Genomic DNA, 19166 nt, shown 5'->3' on the forward strand with positions numbered 1-19166 from the left:
GGTGGTGGAAGGGAACTTGGAGTAAGCACCTTAAAATATAAGTGTGCAAATGATGCCATGATCTACAACCACCTTGTTTACCGTAATCCTTACCCACAGATATATCACCGTGCTCTTAACACATGCTGTACATCTTTCATTTTCTCACCCCTACTTTCCCTTCTAATTGGAACTCAGTCTGTGAAACGTAATTAAACCTCTCATAAATACTGCCAGCAAGTGCACCCTTTTTCATCCAAGTAACTACTAACATCTTGGAGGACACCTCATCAACCTCTGAGAGAATATACACTAATGTATCTTCTCACACACCCCACTCAGGACGGGCAAGTCAATCTTCCCACCTTCCACATAATTAAAGTCATCCACATTAGGTACTTTTCCTTCACCACTCCCTCCCCTTCTCTGACACATGTATTACCCTGTCATCAGCTGCTTTCCTTTCATCTGATTTATTCTGTTTCTAATCACTGAGCAAATTCCAGTACTTTCGCCAAGACCTGGAGCAGTCCTACGCATCAGCTCAGCACCAGGTTTCTTATATTAAAAGACAGCACTTTCAACTCTCCTTTAAGAGGGATTATTTCCTGCAATCTACAGAGTTTATTCATGCCTGGGAGTGAAAAAAAAATACCCTTTTCCATTCACAGTAAATGACTCTGACAATTACAATGAAATTCAATGGTACTTCAAAGACTGCTATGGGCCCTAAAGGTTGTGCAAGGCAGCCTGGGGACTGAATAAAGCCCAGTTAACCCAACAGGTGGCTTCATTTGCTCTGTGAAAAATAGCTGCTGCTTCTCTTATAGAGGAAAACACTCCTAGACTCAGCCAAACGGCAGCTGTAAAGTCGTCTGACTTGTGGCACCTCTAAAGTTTTCAAGCACCCTCACAGCAAAGGGAGAAGGTGGCTGCTGTGCCTGCCAAAGTGCTCCTCCTGCTAGGGCAAAGTGCACAGAACTTCCATGGTCCAATGGTTTACGAGCCATGGGCATGCCTCGTCCACAGAGTCATTACTTCTATGAGGCAGAGGAGCTGGAGGCAGGGAGACAGGAGATCTGATAGTCCCATATTTCAGATATTTGGATATTCTCCCATCCAACCCCTGGTGCAGCCCCTTGGGCACCTGCTTGGGGCTCAGCCATGGGGACCAGGGAGCAGAGGGCTGCGTGACCCCAAAGTCTGACACAGCCCCGTGCAGTGGTGCCCCTGGCTGGGAGGCAGCCACCTCACCAGTCCCTGGCAGATGGTCTCAAGATCCAGGTTATAAAGAGAGGCAGAGAAACCAAGAGGAGCCCCAGAAATCCTTGCTAAAGCGCTCAAGCAGATAAACAAAGTGTCAGTGTCTTTAGCAGTTTATTACTGCTATCACTTGACTTTGTTAAGTGCTTTTTTTGGACCCTCATCAGTGAACAGTTGCCAAGCCACTCTAAATACTATTGCTGCCAGAGGCCAAATAAAACTCAACTGTATTTACTGAACAGGTAGCAATTGCTCTCTTGCTAGATATGAAATCAAAACGATCAGGATTTTAGTTACATTTAATCACCTGGGCACTGGAATTGGTAGCAGCATGGAATGGACACTGTCACATTATTAATGGCTCCCTTTTGAGCAGACAAAGCACAGTTCACCAACCAGATGTATTAAAGGCAACACCTTGCACTGAGCTGGACTTGGATCAAATATTGTCTTTCCTGACAGAAGGTGCAAAAGAGGAAAGGAGGAAATTTTCACTCTTGCAAGCAATTAAGACTGGGAGCAAATGGGCCCCATGCCACACTTTTCCCCAAGCTATTCAGCACACTTCAGCTCACTAAATGCTTTGGATAAATACACCATTGACTGACATTTCTATCTGTAATGCTGCAGTGAAACTGAAACCACAATAATACTGAAACTGATTCAGAAAAAGCAACCCCAAACCCAACAGCCCATCTCCAGTGGACTCTGTCCAGCCTCTCTTTTTTGCTCTGAAGTTAGTTTGGCAAACAGGTTAGGAAACATTTCCAATGCATCTTAAGGCTCCAGCCCCATGGGAAGGGTTCAGTAGGGGCAGAGGAGCAGCAAGAAGAGTCCCAGCCCTGACTGTGTGTCCTCTGGCCCATCACACCACACCTCCATGCCTCAGTTTCCCCATCAATGAACCAGATGGCTGAAAAACCTCCCTGATGAAGGCAATACATAAAGTTTTAGGCATCAAAATAACAATTTACTGACATTAGGTACCCCTTCCAATGCTGCTGTATCCATCAGGTCTGCATGCAGGAAAGCTGAGCCAACTTGCAGTTATTTGCATAATGACCATGTATTTAACTTTCCGATTTTGTCCTAAATTAAGAACTGGACACTGTATACAAACTGAATTTAAAATAGCAGTTCTCATTCATTGACCAGTATCAGAAGATACAGGCAGAGTGCGAGGCCACAACAGATGCACAGTTGTTATTAGAGCATGAACCATGTTATCAACTGACTACTTTACAGGGGATTTGTTTTGCTTTATAGAGATGTTCTGCAGGGGGTGCAAATAGCACTCAAAGCCCTCAGGGCTATTTGACTCTGGCAGAAGTCCCCCTTGAAGCCACAGCCAACACATAGCAGAGGGTTTGGTGAAACACCCTGCTGCGGAAAGCACCCAGCATTTTGTCCTTCATGCACACCCAGCCTTGCTAGCTGCAGTCTGCAGTTTTGGAAAAGGTGAAGATGGGTCTGTGCCCTCATGTGCATCCTTGCCCAGTCATCCTCCAGTTCCTTTCCATCTCCTTGCAGGGGCCGAGTTGCACCTGGGACAGAGTGATGTACAATAAATTAAATAACCCAGTCATTTCTGCAGTGACAGTCTTCCAGTTTACTGAACTGGGCGAGAGCACCTCTCTGTGGAAACTGTCCTTGCACGCCCAGGTGTTTAAAGACTCAGACCATAAGTCTCCAGCAAGGTCAGCAAACAATTTCATGCTCTTGGTGCCACCCCCCAGGAGAACAAGGCAGAACCACGGAGCTTCATGGCTTAATGATCCAAGGCAGGAACCCATTGTGGGGAAGGCAGAGCTCTGGAGATGACAGGATAATGGTGCGGTGCAGATCAGTCCCCCGTAATAAGCCACACTAATGCTGAACTGTGTGGAAGGCAACTCAGAAAACAGAATAATTAATAATCTACTTGGCTGAACAGCACTTTCTCTCCTTGGATTGAGGCAGACTGCAGAAAGTTGGAAAGGATCTATGAAGAAATGGCACACACGGTCCCATAAACCCTTGCAAACTGAAGGAGGGAGGGGCAAGCCCAGTTTTCTGCTTTTACCTGATTCAACTCTGCTTCCTTTCATCTCGTGTAGGGGCAGAGAGCAAAGATGCACAAGTTTTGCACAGCAGGATGCAGAAGCATGGTGGGCAATCGTGCTGTGTATTCCTGGGAAGGCAGTAAGCAGTGCTAGTGCCCTCCACTGGCATTTTCCACCTAATTCTCCAAATTTGCTTTTCAGGCATTGTTGTCTATCTCTGCAGAGCCCAGGGGCCACATGCAAAAGGCCCCTTGTACCACCTGGCACACCCACCACCCCTAGCTAAAACCCGCAGGGCAGACTTTGTCAAATGCACAAGAGAATTTGCAAATTTTTCCCATCCATTTCCACAGAGCAGTGCCCTCTCCAAGGCTTGCCAAAGCACGCAGAGGATCGGTCCAGCATGGTCGGCCCCTCCACACAAAGAGCAGTGAGTCGCCCCAGTTTGCTGCATTGCAGCAGAAAAACCCTCACCCAGCACCACCGTAGCCAGTGGGTGCTCTGCATCGATTTGCACCGGGCCTTTTGATCAGAGCCTGTATTCCTAGAAATTATCAAGCCTGAAGAAACAGGAAAATAAATAAATAGTAACGCTTTCCTTCTGGTGATTTCTATTGTACTGATCTAGCCACAAATCCCGTTAGTTACTTGCTTTGATCAGGACTGTTCCTCCAGGACCAGGAGATGCAGAAAGCATTCCATCACGCTGGCAAAAGAGCACATCTGAAGTGTGTTTTAATTAAAACCTTCCAGCTCTTGAGCTTTTTGCAGTATTTGCATGTAGCTGAACTTTGGCCCAGCTGCTGTAGAAGAAATACAGTTTACTGCTGGGTTGTCTGTCACCTTGACACTACTCTTGGCTTTTCAGATAGTGTTCTCCCCTCCCTGCTGTGTGTCCCCATGTCCCCCCATCAGTGGGGAAAGAAGGGGCAGTATGCTGGGGAAAAAGTACTAGCCAGCCCTACTACTCCTATTACATTAGCCCTCTGCAAGAAATACAAGTGCCAGAAGTAGCATTTTGGAAATCTTTCAAGGAATGAGCAAGGGGTTTGCTGTTGAAATACATTATAATAGCAACCACAACAGAAAATGTGGAAAAACTTTACAAGCCTCACTGAAACAACACCTCTCCAATGAGAAGCAATCCAGGGGAGAAGAGCACTTCAGCCTGGTACTGTAAAATACTGGGAACCTGTAATTCAGTTTAAATACAGAAAAATCCTTCCTGGGATACAGAAGCCAGCTTGCTGTGTGGTTGCAGACACCAGGCACAACAGCAAGCAAGGGGAAAAAAATCTGGCCATATTTACAAATAAGTATTACAAACTGCTTATTAGAGGAAGGGTCATGCTCAAGGCAAAAGAAAGCAGACAGAAGGGAAAAGGGACCAGAGAACTTCTGGGCAGCCTTGCAGCACAGAAAGCCACCCTCTTCAAATGTGGGCCCAGTTAGGTAGCAATTTGGCACAAGGATGCGAAGAGTGAAAGGTACCTGAACTGTCTGAGCTTTACCAAGCTGTCACAGACACCACATAAAACAAGGGTGGGTAACCTCTGTGTTCTCTCCAGCACGTGTCCTGCACGTTCATACACACACAAACGCACACACGCCGCCATGCATGTACTTACACCTTCACACTCCTACAAATTCATTTTATCAGCATGAAGGGTGCATGGGAAAGGAGAAATGCCCTGTGAAGCTGCTATACCCTGAGCAGTGTTTCTGTAGCACAGCTCACTCAATGCACAACTACGGAAACGCAGATGTTCAAACTCCTCTGTTTCCTCCACTGTTACATTTAACTTTTGATGGAGATTACTATAAAGAGCTTACTTGGTTTGGTAAAGAAACTGCAGCCAGAGAACAAGTGGGTTGTTTATTAAATGCCTACAAGTCCACTGCTATTTCTCTAACAGCACAGAAAGTATTTTTACATTCTTTTTTGGCAATTTTGGAGTCCTGGTGTCTGAAGACTATTTTCAGAAGTATCATCTACGCAGACTGTTAAAAATATAAAACTACTTTTAATGCTAAAATCAGAGAAATAACATATCAGACAATGGAATTATCAGCTTGCAGACTGAGACTAAAGAGCTGAATGGGACTTTATTAGCAGTGAAATTCAACAACAACATTAATGGGGAAAAAAATCTATAAATTGATGTCATCTGGGCAGTGAAACCATTTCAGATGCTTTGCTTTTGCTCTCTGCCAGGTACTGTGCTCAGCACAATACAAAGAGAACTCCTTGGCCCTGAAAACTGTGTTTTAAGGGGATGAGAATTAGATTAGTATAAAATTACTTAGCAATCCTTTAAAAATATGCCAGAAAAATGCTAAATAAAATTTTAAACCAGCTCTATCACTCTTGTAACACAAGTAATGCCCTGCAAAAGCACAAGTTTCTTAAAGCTCTGACCTTGTGAAGCTCTTACTACACCTGATCACAACACGGCCTGCTCTATGCTTTTCGGAAAATATCAGTATTTGCTGCTCACTCCTCTAAAAACCTAGACTCCGATTGCCCAATATCTGCTACTTTATCCCAAGCCTGAGGCAATGCTGCTGGTGGGGATTCCAGTGGCTCTGGGATGTTACAGAGCGGTGTTAATCCTTCTGGTTGCAGCATCTCAAGCTGAGTATTCAGGCAGCTCTTTCTCCCTCACACTCATCTTCATGGCACCACGTGGGTGCGGTCCATGGATTCATTTTCCCAGGTGTAACTCGGCATTTGGTACCTCATGCCTCATGAGCAGCATGCTTTGAAGGAGACTAGTTGCTTCACCATAAAGATGTTTGTCTCACTGCAACTGGGAGATGGTAAAACCTGCACCCTACTGCACAACACACAATGAATGTCATCAGCTGAATCTCATAAGGAGATTTTCAGCATCTTTCTTTCTCCCTTTTTCAGGAGGAGGGTGGATAGAGACAACTATTGCTTACTATTTGTATTTTCATCTATAAATAAGATGTTTTGATTTCGTGTCAAAATTGAAAGGTCTGTCTGTAGATGCAAGAAAATGTTTTTTATTTCATCTTTTAATATCCTTATATATCAGCCATGGGGTTGTCTCACATACTTCCAGAATAAAAATGACCTCTAACTAAAAGTCATATTGTAATTTGGGGACATTTTTTCATATTCCAAAAACTTGTCTCAATATTCAAGCATGTATTTCTAATATGTGAAGTATAACAAGACGACTTATAACAAACTATGAAAAAGTAGCAATTACTGATTGGGGAGTTATAAATAAAACTGTAAAATATTAATCTGATCCATAATTCATTTGGTAGCAGACACCCAGCCATCTGGGCTGGGTTGAATTCATGACTCTGGAATAGGATGCTGGATGAAGATTTTGCATTCAGTATAAATGCAGCCATCACCAAAAACCAACAAAAAAATTCAAACAATAAACCTTTTGTACAACACTGGCTTTCAGGTTTTATTTTGCCAGTGTGTTTGCTTTTTACAACCTGCGATTGCATGCTCTGATTGCATGTGACCATGCTTCAAAAATATACCAAAATACTTCTTGAAGCTGATTACCAGCATATGCATGGAACTTCACTAATGAATTTATTCTCTTTCTGGCTGAACCTTCACTGGCAACTCAATACTAATTTTCACATCTCCCTGGACATGAAGGGTGCTCACAGCCTGCAGAAAGATCCTGCTGCAAGGGGCAGTGCAGGGTGCACTCAGCTTTAAATAGACACTATGGTCTTTGAGGCACTACAGTTTACCTCTGCATATTAAAATATCCCTGTATTAGCCCATCCTGGTATGGAAGACATTCTTTGCTTTTAAGAGTACATTGTTCTAGGTTAAATGCTGCAATACCTGGGTTAACACACTGGAAGCCAGTGCTGCATCTCTAAATGGCAGTGCTTTCCACAGAGATGGGCAATTGCAAACCCTAAAACCTCTATTTACGCCACTAATAGCTCCTCTCTGGCCAGTGTGAATCTAAAGCACAGTTTAAACCACCAGACATACCAAATTCATAAAGGATTGCCTACAGCCGTTGGAATTTTCTCAGAGTTCATAAAATGATTAGACAAATTCATGCGAGAAAAATCCATTAAGGTCTATAAAGCACAAGGAGGTGTTCCCCGGAGGTTGGAGAGCGCTCCAAGGAGCACTGGTACGTGTCTGCCTCATGCTCTTACCCCTTCTATGGCATCCACTAGTGACCACTGCTGGGAAGGTGATGCAGCCCAGTGGATCAAGTACGGTTACAATGGATGTTTAAACGCGAGCCCTGTGTAACATGCTGGTTGTGGAGAGGCACTTTTCCAGAAGTAAGCATCTGCTTAAGCTTTTTCAGACCCTAGGCCAGCGGTTCTGGCTGAAAAGTAGAGCTGCAAGACCGGTCTCAATTCTTGCGTGAGATGATGGAACATGCTGCCTCTACTGGAGCACCCTCTTGGAAATTTTCTGTTATTCCTGAAGAAAATAAGTAAAGTGCTCCCTTCCCTTTGCCAAACCAAACAAACTTGTGAAGACTTTAATGTGGGAAGAATCAGACCCTGAATGTTACAGGACTTGAACCCATCTGTTCCCCAAGGCAATCTCTATAAATGTGGTTCCCATCCCTTGCCTCATTTTCTGATGTCTTCTTCCCAGGCTGTGCAGGGCTGCAGTCTCTTGGTTTCGAGAGCATGCAGATGCTGATGTAAGATTGCAGCAAGCTCTACGTTGCAGGTTTCCCTCTCTGAATTGCCCTTGGCTGCTTTTCAAAGACTATACACATCCTGACTAAGGAAAACACCTTCTCCCTTGCTCCCCTCCACTGCAGGATCCCAGCCTGTGCAATTAGATTAGGTTTTCAGCACACTTCCCTGCTCCAAGAGCCTTCTAGCTCCTCCAAGCATCTAGTGGTTTTTTGGTCAAGTAAGAACCTAGCCATGCCTCCCAGAGCTACAGGTTGCCAGGTTCTGTCCTCCAACACCTTTGCTTAAAAAGCACTGCTGCTCCACAGGATGCAACTTGTATCTCTGGTTTGGCCTCAGGCATGCAGACTCCTTGAGGCATTAGACACATTAACTCCTCCTCTGTTAGCAAGCACATCTCTACCTTTCTTCTCCTCCTTGCCCAGAAGGCTCAGAAATACCATACAGGTCACAGAAGGGGATTGAACACTGGCTTCTGACTTTCAAAACAGGAAACAGGCAGGGGGTTTATCTGAAAACACACACAGAGAAGGTCTTTAAGTGCAAAGGAGTGTGTGGCATTTGGGATGCCGGCAGGAGAACTGCCCCACTCTCGTACCACCCACCTCCAGGCCAGTTCAGGCCAGCATGGCCTGAAGCCATACCCAGCATGGGACTTGCTGACATCAAAAGCAAAGAAAATTGCTCAGCTGTTTAGGCTGGCTTAAAGAGAATACTCCTGGCAGGTTTTAAGCCTAGAAAGGTTTTAAATGTTGCATCTTTCCAGTGTGCTCCTGCGATGATACAACGGGTGAGCAGGCAACCATGAATCAAAACTGCTCGCTCCCTATGGACCCATTATGAGACACATCTCTGACCAAGACGTCACGGTAGGTGCTTTCTGTATACAAGGCAGATAAGATGAAAGACCTCAAGGGAGATGCACATCTCTGTCCAGAGCGACAGCATCCCTTAATCATCCAGCTTGGTGAAATCGCTGAGAAAAAAAAAAAGGTCATGCAGTTGTCACTTAAAAAGCAAACTTCAATATTAGCAGTACACACAGACTGCTCTCTGGAAACTGTTTAAATAGGTGGAGGTTTCAAAAATATGAAAACTTGAGCAAAACCATGAGCAAGGGAAAGATGGCTCACTCAATCCTATCATTGCCACTTATGAATTATTCACTGTGCTCCAGCCCATGTGCATGAGGCACACTTTTTAACACATAGTGAGACTGCACTACAGATGGCTCCCTGCCATCTGTGCTGGGAAGTCCCTTGGACACGTATTTTGCAGCAATGCCATAAGGAAAACCCATGCTTGGGTCAACTCCTGTGCCTACAAAGGGAAGAAGGTCCTCTACCTGCCTGCTGCAGCTCTAGGGTAGTCACAATGCAGGCCAGCACAATTTCTATCTCTCATGGCTTGTGGCATTGCTCACCCTTTCTAGACACAGGTTTTTCAGCAGAAAAACACCAGCAAAATCCCACAGAAGCAACAGGGGTTTGAGGATTGCAAGAGGATTACAGGAAAACTAGTCCTGTATTTGGAGCCTAAGGCCACAACATCCTGCATGGATCAGTCTCATTCCAAGTACAGTCAGGTCCCCAAGGACTGGGGCAACAGAAGCATGCTGGGGTCACCGGTGGAGATTAGCCATCGGCCTCTTCTTGTGCGCAAAACTTTACTGCTCCCTTGCTGTATTTCCAAATCTGATTTCAAAAGTTCAGAGGAAAATTACATCAGTCTGAAAATGCCACATGGATTGCCAGCACCAATTCTTTTATTTGTTATTTAAAACAGGGGAGAGAGGAAAGGGAACAAATTATTTTGGAGAAACCCACTTTTTTTTCAGGAAGTAATCCCTTTGAGGGTCCAACCCAGAAGTAGTTTCTGCTGCCAAAAGCTGCCATGCCCAGAAGAGGTGGTGCACCTAGAGACTCACTGACTGCACATTCTTTGCAGTTCTGAAATGAGCATGGTCTTCTTGGGATGGACAAAAGCCAAACCAACAAAACATACCCTGGCATTTCTCTGCAGTGCTGGGTTACTGAATACGTGCCAGTAGGACTCCAGCAGCCAGACCTATCCCATGGCATGCAATTTTTCAATTTCCTGCAGCCAACAGATCTTGTAGCAGGATTTCTCCTACTGCTGCAGTTGTCCTTGTGTCACTGGTTCAACTTCATTAACCAGCCTTTGTGAAAATATAATCACACCATCAGAAAACCTCTGCAAGGGAAAAAATGAGACACAAGAGCTGCACCTCTTGGAGGGAATTCCAGGGGGAAGGTGGGTGGCCTGAGACTCCCTGAAGCCACATGTGCCCAGCCTACTCTTACTTGAGAAAGGACTGCTGAAGGTGAGGCTTTTTAAGAGATATCCAGAACCACTGGGCATGGACCACCCCATTACTTGCCTCAAAGGATGCTTTTTGGAGGCACCTTAAAAAACCAGATACTTACTTTCTATGCTTGGCAGTTTGTCTGATTTGCAAAGTCCCTCTTTCCATCTGCTTTATTTCTGGCATGGGCAAATTGATGATCACCTGGGGGAGTGCTGAAAGAGCGCACTACTGGGAAGTCCATTTGATGCTACAGCTCCAGCAGACAGGCTTGGCTCACCTCACAAACGCATGGTGGGACCAGCCAGAGAGACAACAAAATACAGTCACTACTGCTTTCTTTACACAGCAGTTTGATTGAACCTCCTGTTGAATCTGTACATGAGAGTGTACAGATACAATTTCAACACCACACAGGGTATTAAACACCCATGGCTCGATCCACTAGTATCTCCCCTGATTGCGGCTCCACTAAAGTAAACAGCGAGACTTAACCAGAAGCTACATTTACCCACTTGTCCTTAGCATGAGACACATTTGTCACAGCTTTACCATTTCCTATGACAGACCTTCCAATACGAAGCTGGAAGTGATAACTGTGGAAGGGGGTTACTCTTGGCCTGATGCACAGAAAGGCAGCTATGTGGATAAATCCTGCTGCAGGTATGGAGAGTTTGGGATGTAAGTCACAAACCAGGACCATTTCCTCACTGTCTACACTGATCAGCAAGGTATCATCTCCTCATGCACAGCTACATTTACTGAGATTTATGTGGATTTAACACCACACGTCAGGGAAAATCCAGTGGCAGCAATGAAATACCAATGAAAACCCACTAACAGGAAAATATACTTCTTCCAACAGCAGAGTTACTGGCAGCAGCCTTCACAACAGGAAAACAGCAAACAGCATTAGGACCGTGACACCCACTGATCTGCACTAAACAGGTGCCTTCAACGGGTGTCATACTACAGTCCTCTAATATTCCTCCAGCAGATTCCATGCTGCATCTATCAGCAGCATTCCCAGCATGCCTTTATTTCCTCTCCTCAAGAAACATCTGAATGATCTGTCCAACACTTCAACAACCCAGTTTAATTATCAGGACAGGGATCTGCACTTTCTTGCTGCTGGCTGCCAAGCCTGTGCACATACACCTGGGTAGCAGGAATGAGATGCAGCCCTGCTCCAGCTAGTGTTCTTCTGCTCCACAGTGAGTATCTGCCAATCTACATCCAGCTGTCACACTGAATTGCCCACTGGGTTTCCTGGCTAAACCTTGTCCTGGAGAAGGCAGGGGGTGGCTCCAGTGGTCTGGCAGCACAGTCCTCACAGTCTCAAATGCCACCTGTTAACAATCCTGGAAGGGCTTCACGGTGGATAAATGCCACTGGAGCCCTGAATTAAATGGCAGGAAGTAAGCTGGGTAGGCAAAGGGAGAGACCCTAAAACACAGAGCATGAGGGGACAAGAGAAGGACAGGTCAGTCTCCGGGGCTTTACAGAAGTTGTGTGATGTGTCTGGTGTGTTGATGCACATGGAAGGAGACGTAATCATGTTCTTGCCTCCCATCACAACTCCAAGTGACAGGGGACAATGGCTACTCCATGCCTGTGTCCAAAGTGACAGCTCATTTCAACTGCTGGGCAAAGGAAGGGTGGACAAATGAGAGCCCTGGACAAAGGAATAAACCAGTCTACATGATCCCTGTCTGTACAGTGCAAAACCAAGAAAAACACAGTATGAGGGATATCTTAGCCCTACCTTGTTGGAGAAGCAGTGACAATGTACCTCACCAGCCTGAGCCCAGTCATTTTAGCATTACAGTGTAGAAGAGGGATTAAATTTCCTAAGGTAACTCAAAACAATTTTCTTAGGATAACTGTTTGTAAAGTTAAGATGTTTTAGCCATTATTAATCAAAATGGACTCTTAGAAATTTTCCTTTCCCAACAGGAAAGACAGCCCTTTATTTTTTCTGGTTTAGTGGATGGATACACCAACATGCAAAGAAGTGGAGGTATCTCCAAGTAGCTGAGTGTAAAAGGAAAAAGTCACAAAGCCTAAAAATGTGTCCTACTGAAAGGAAACCTAGTGAAGACTGCTGTAATTATAGCCTGTGCAACATAAGCACTGCCCACCTCCCACCTCCCATATTTGAAGAGGCCAGAGTCCAGCCCTCCGCGCTGGAGACTTCCACCCTTTCCAAAGGGAGGTCTGCACTGGGTCTGACTGGCTCAGGCTCCCACCCCAGACATTCCCCCAGGCTGAAGATCCACTTACCTGCCTGGTTTGTGGTTACATTTACAGACACAAACTGCCGGGCTCCAGGGTTCTGGTCGGACACTCCATTCACTGCCTCAATTTCAAAGGTATAGTTTGTATGAGCAAGCAGATCCACCATCATGACAGAGGTGTTTTTCAGGCCGGTTTGCTGGGGGAGGTACCTGACATGACCGCCACACGCCTCACACAGACCCGAGTGTGAGCTGCACTTCTTGCATGCAATATAATAAGACACATCTTTCCTTCCACCAGTATCAGCAGGGGGAATCCATTCCAGAAAGACACTAGTCTCGTTAACATTTGAGATGGCACTCCGAGGAGCAGAGGGGGGTCCTGGTTTGTAAAGTGAGAAAAACACATGGTAAAAACAGTATTATCAGTCATCCTGCTCGCTACTACTCTCTAGGCTGAAAAGAGATGCCCCATTGCTCACGTGTCAGAGAGTACATGGGAACCATTTGCAACAACACCTGAAGAACTGGGAAAACAGGGATTTGTTTTGAGCACTCTCACCTCACTCAAGAGATCTGTGTTGGGATGCAGTCACCTGTGCGGGAGGACAGGACACAAGGCTGGGTCAAACCCAACAGGAGGAGCACTGCACCCTGGCGCATTGTCTCTGGTGCTCTCCTTGCTCTTCAGCAAAGGGATTAGCAAGTCTTTGCCCTGTGCAAGTCACTGTTGGCTTCACCAGGGGCAAGATTCCCCCTCCTCACCCCACTGCCCCTATATCACTACCTCTAGGTCCTAAAAAACAGACACACACTGGGGTTTTCACACTACTTAGGTACTCAACTCAGATGCCAAATCTTTCCTCTGTGTGCACCCGCCTCTTCCCATCAGCCATTTGGCAGCAGTGAAACCCTAAGCTTGGGTATCCAAATCACACTTAAGCGAGACGCTCGATGTAGCCCAAAGCAGATGGTGATCTGCATGGGCCACTGGAAACACGGCCGTATCCAGCCACTCCATGGCAGCCCTCCTGGTCCCTGCCAGGCTGTAGCACGGCTGGTTACCCACGGAGCACTTGCTTACTTTGCCAAGCCTCCCCACTCAGGATGCCAGCATGGCATTGGCAAGGCTATCCAAGGAGGAACAGCTGCTGCAGAGGTACCAGAGCACCTGCAGAAAGTGAGCTGTTTCTCTTCATCCTGATGGGAGAGGCCACGGCTGGGCAAGCAAAGCCCTCCTGGAGGCACCTTCAAGACTGCTTCCTCGCAGAAGGGGCTGCAAGGGTTTTGTTCTTAACAGGCTTGTGTTGCAGATGAAGGGCAAGCTGCAGATACACCCTGAAGACAATGTGAAAGGACAAGCAGGAGTCTCATGTGAGATATCCACGTGTTCAGTACTCAGGAAATACTAATGAATGAGGAAGAGAGGGGAAATTTATAAAAGCAAGCCAGGATGGATTTTAGTCACAGCACCATCAGAAACTATACAGCAAAGGCTGGGGTTTTTCTGAAAGAAGGCAATGCAACACATTCCTCTTCAGTTTGAATGAAGTTGTCAAAACCCATGAGCAGTTCCTTGAAAAGAGGGAGACAAGTAGCTTCACTAGCTAGACATCCATACGAATCTAACAGGCTGACTTAGGCTGTCATCTTTGCATTTTGTCGTGATAATTAAACTAAATTTGTTATTTCAAACAGGCAGTGTATTGCAAAAATAAAATCACCTTATAAGTCAGAAGCATTTTCCTCCACTTCCTTTTTCTATTCCCCTCTCTGAGTCTGTAAAATTGGTAACACTGATAAACTGAAACACTGTCAGGATTTAGACTCAAGCTATTCTGATTCAATGAGAAACTCACTGCCAGAGGAAATAAATAATCCTGATGTATTTTTTTATTTTTCAGAGGAAAAGCAGTTGAAGAAAAAAGCTGAGTTAGCTTAGAAAATGCCAGATCATCTTTGTTTTGTTCTGTGATCCCTTCAGATCCCTAGAAACAGGGAGCAATCCACTCCCAAGCTGCACCCCAGGGATCCAGCACTATTTAGCTAATGACACTATCATACAGCCCAGGTCAGGACTGTTTTCTGCAGTGCCATACTTGTACCGACAAAACGGAAACTACGGAATTCATCACTGGAGCTGTATGGAGTTATATGTATTGCACTTGAGGATTTTTTGTATGTTTTTTACCAGTTAAATTGCCCTATTTTTTCTTCCACTGGATGAATGCCCTTTTGCTGATGCCAGTACTCCAGCAAAAAGTAAAGAACTCAAGCACGAGAAATACTTACTGGACAATGTGTCTTTATCAGGGGATAAATTATTACTTTTGTAAAGTCACCACAGGGTTTTTTACTTGCTCTGTACAGAAAAGTCAGCTACTCTTCTTGAAGGCTTAAAAACATCAGCTTCAGTGGAAATGTTTTAAAACTGCTGTGACTTTATAACCTATAACATTAGGGTTCTCACAGGACCTCAGAGAAAGGTCTTTAGTAGTCTACAGATATCTAACAAGACCTACTTGAAGAATCCTGAAACTGTACTTGGAAAAAACTCCGCTAAACCCCAGCTGGGAGAACAAAAAGGTATTTTACCTTCAGAAGAGGGGGGGCTCTGGATCTGCTAAGGTGGAAGGTGGTCTGCTTTAATTTCAAAACTCCTTTTGTCAAGGGCACAGATATTAATCTACTGACTTTAAAATATATATATATATATAATTTTTGAATATGCTGCTTTATACCCTAAGATTCACCCCTTTTGCACCACAATTTCTGACAAGAGGCAAATATTTTCTGAAAACAAAGATATTGGTATTTTTCTTGATGGACAGCAAACCTGTTGTTTACTGATGATCATATTTTAAAAAATATAACCTAAGAGAGAAATTACCCTCAAGATATAAATATATGTACATACACACTCAAAGTTAACTGTAAATGTTTTGCAAGTATACTATTACAGTAAATACTATGAAGTCTTCGATTTGTCCCATGTGTCATAATACCACAAATATTTCCCCAACATGTTCTGAACAACAATAAGGCTACTTGTCAGAGACACGAGGAGGAAAGAAAGGGGTGCAACTGTTTTGGTTTTAAAAAGATGTTGTGCAAGGAACTGAAGCTAGGATTACTTAGTTAAGAAGAAATAAAGTGGAATTACTTCCTGGAAGACACATAATAATATGAAGAGAATTCTCAAACGTCCATCAGGACCAAAATTTTTTCTTTTTTTGTCTGAGAGCACTAATTATTTCAGAATGCATCACAGCACTATTCATTTCAAAATTACCAATCATTACTTATAAAATATACTTAAGAAACTGGAAAAATTGAACAAAAATGTATTCCTCCCCCGCCCTGTACTTAACTGAGCAAGTGACAGTGATACAGCAGCTAGTTTTCTTTAGTGATGCCAGTGGTGGTGGTGGTGAGGAGACTCATGCATCTTGGAACTGAAAAACACTCGCTTTAAATTAGAAAAATGTGATTTTACAGCTATACTGAGTGGCAAGGGGACTCTGCAGGTGTAGACCTGCAAACAGACATTGATGTATTCTCTAAAATTAACTGCATTTCTTGTTGAGGGAATCCTATGAATATTATTAACTTCTGTGACAATAAATAATCAAAACATTAAAAAAACCCTTGCAATATTTTCCTACCAGGTGTGACTCAAGTCTCTCTCACTTGTGTTTTAGTTCACAATGAGCTGTTGCCTTCCAGATATAACTGGACTGGTTTAAACCACTAGCGTCGCTACCTATTCTTTACCGCCCCTGCCAACATTTTCTACCCCTGCTGCTGAGCTGGGAGAGCTCATGGGGCCCTCCTCATCACCTTCAGCACAAATACAGCAGGACTGGGACAAAATCCTAAGAAAAGCTGCATGGGGAAAGTGAGGGTGACAGAAGCACACGGAGAAGGCTTGGATATTCCACCCTGCTTTTGGGGTGGTAGGCGTGAATGCCAGCAGAGGCGCTGCAATGTCCTCAACTGCAGCTCCGGGGGCTGCAGTGGGCAACAGAAGCTGAGCTGAGCCTTGATCAATATTAAACTTCTCATCTGCCCCAGAAGGACTTGGTGTCCTGCCAAGCCATATCCTAACACAGCTTCAGGCACCATGTCTGGGCTTTAAACTAGCTTACAGTAAGCTCTCAAAACAAAAGTAAAACCCACCCTGAGAGAAAACCACCCAAACAGTAAAAGCCAACAAACACAGACAGCCACCACCAACAAATAAGCACAAAACCCCCAAACAAACATAAAAAGAAAATCCCATGGCATTTGCAGAGTCAGAAATTACAGCCTTTACCCACAAGATTCAAACTGCACTGGAAACCTGGGGGAGACAGGCTCTTGAACTTTCCTTCTTTTTAAGAAGAGTTGTTCACCACACTTGCTTGTGCCTCTCTGAACCCTGCCTGATGCTGCTCAGGCCATAGGCATGCAGAAACATCTTCCTTGGGGATGGCAGTTCCTTCCCCGTGCTAATGCACCAGCAGGACAGACTGGATGCATACCCTTCCATTCTGAGAAGGGCAGAGAGCAACACGACTGATGGTGGGTGGGAGGCACAGTGGACCCCAGAGCCTGGCATAATGCTCTCTCAGTTGCTGGCTTTGGTTCTGTCTGCACAGAAAAGCCTACTTTATGAGTGTTTCCAGAGCTCAGTGTGTTTCCCAATACCATGCTGGACCACATTTATCTGAGTTTTTCAAGTCAGGCCAAGGGGCAAAAAGAACATCAAGAAACGCTAGTATCAGGTTTTTCATGTTATAACCCACCCTGGCTATGGCTCCGAAGGACTCTGGCATACCTATTTAATAAACTGGGAAGTACTTGCATGACTCACCCCCTCAGACCACTTTGATCTAACAGCACCAGTGATTCCAATGCTGCCCAAGGCTGCCTTCTCCTTCTCTACAGCACAGCTTCCAACAGCCATGCTCCCCTGCCTGGTGAAAATCAAAGGCAGAGTTCAAGGGGCCCAATTCTGCTCCAAGTGCCTCCTGCAGGCAAGCAGAGAGCTGCCAAGGGCAATTTCCTTTGAGAGAGTGTCTCTCCAACAGGAACAGACTTTTTCTTTCCCTTTTTGAAGTGCAAACTTGGGAAGCTAGGAAGGACATCTGTAGTCACTGGGAAAGGCACAAAAGCTGCTACCATCCCTATATGATGCAAAGTACTTCCCTACAGTATGGAAGTCACCTCTGCACCATCATTCAGTGACTCTGAGCATGTATGGAGCCATAAACCTACTTTTTCCTCCACTGCTTAAGTTTCTGGAAGCCGTAACTGCTCCTGCACCAGTAGTTCAACTCCATTTACAACCACAAAAATTACATTTGGAGCATGACAGTCCCAGCTCAGATCTGTGCTATACTCAGCAGGACTAGATGGGGGCATGCAAATTGTGGCCCTAAGTATCTGAAACATAAACTGAAAAAGGAACTTTCAAGATACAGCTGACAGGACAGCTCATGGATGGGAAGAGAAGGGTAGAATTAGTGATTCTGATTACACCATCTCCACCTTGGACTCCCGGCACCCCAATGTGCCTGCTACATTGCTCGCCCCCTACTCCCAGGGGTAAGTTCTACATTGTGGAGAAGCAGTTTCCATCACAGAGTTTTGAGAAGAGTGACCATTTCCAGGCAGATTGGAAAGATAGGGCTCTCTCCCTGCTTGTTTACTGAAAACAAGCTGTGGGATGACACGAGGCAGGACCATGGAGATTGTATCCATGCCTGTGGCTGGCAAGCACTACCCATGCTGTATTCCACGTGCGTGCCCCACGCTGGTACCTGCACACATACCGCACGGATGTCTGGTGCCATGCTGCTGGCTGAGTCCACCCAGGAGTGCAGGGGGACAGACGGAGCATTTGCTCATTACAAAAACCCTTCCTGGCTTTGATGCCAGCTTTTGAAGCAAAAAGCACTGAAAGGTCTCTTCTCATGTAATTGGAAGCACGGTGGACAAAGACAGTGACATTACAAGTGTGTCAAGACTAGTTCAGACTCCAGTGCAGAGCCTGAAAAAGCACATTAGTTAGTAACATAATGTCTAGTCACAGTACAGGAACAGCTCGAAAGGATTAAAAACAACCCTATAAGCACATGCTTACTTGTACAGGCCATTGTAGGTGGGTCTGATTCCTTCCTAAAATAGTGTTCTTCACACAGGCAAGATGTGGATGCTTCATCAAGTGTGTAGCTGTGAGGGGGACATTTGCTGCAGGATGGACTGTGGGGTGAAGCTTTGAAGAACCCAGGTCTGCATACTGTGAAAAGAAGAACCACAGGCTAAGCTCTCCCATCATAAAATTAGTCTCTTTACATTTCCTTTTAAAAAACCCCCATATCTTCAGCTATAAAACAGACAAACACTCACAAGCTATTTAGTTTGCATATTTTAAAACAGTCTATGCTACTAACAGATAGTGCATACTTAAATATCTGCATGAAAAGAGAATGTGAATTTCTCGATTAGTTTTTTCCCCTAGCATCTGCCATTGCTGGCTATTTATTTTCCTTGTTGAATGCATTAGAGGTAACATCTTCTGGGCTCTGCCTTAGAAAACATTACTGTGATTTTTTTTTTTTTTTTAGTCTTAGGAAAACAGGTAAAATACAT

The 19166-nt window shown here is 44.9% G+C and overlaps 1 protein-coding gene across 12 annotated transcripts in view; it reads right to left on the reverse strand.

Moving 5' to 3' along the window:
• EPHA5 (EPH receptor A5) overlaps positions 1 to 19166 on the reverse strand; it is a 195232-nt gene that overhangs the window by 69460 nt on the left and 106606 nt on the right. For 9 of the 12 annotated variants that reach the window (XM_039550865.1, XM_039550866.1, XM_039550870.1 and 6 more), the window contains exons 4-5: positions 18658 to 18813; positions 12577 to 12912 (exon numbers count right to left, since the gene is read on the reverse strand). The exons of 1 other annotated variant lie outside the window; for it this stretch is intronic. In XM_039550865.1, the coding sequence (XP_039406799.1) occupies positions 12577 to 12912; positions 18658 to 18813 (492 nt within the window). The remainder of the gene's footprint in view (positions 1 to 12576; positions 12913 to 18657; positions 18814 to 19166) is intronic. 2 more of the 12 variants (XM_039550871.1, XM_039550872.1) reach the window with 1 other exon arrangement.

Source organism: Corvus cornix, chromosome 4 (assembly GCF_000738735.6).
Source record: "Corvus cornix cornix isolate S_Up_H32 chromosome 4, ASM73873v5, whole genome shotgun sequence".
NCBI classification, from domain to species: domain Eukaryota; kingdom Metazoa; phylum Chordata; class Aves; order Passeriformes; family Corvidae; genus Corvus; species Corvus cornix.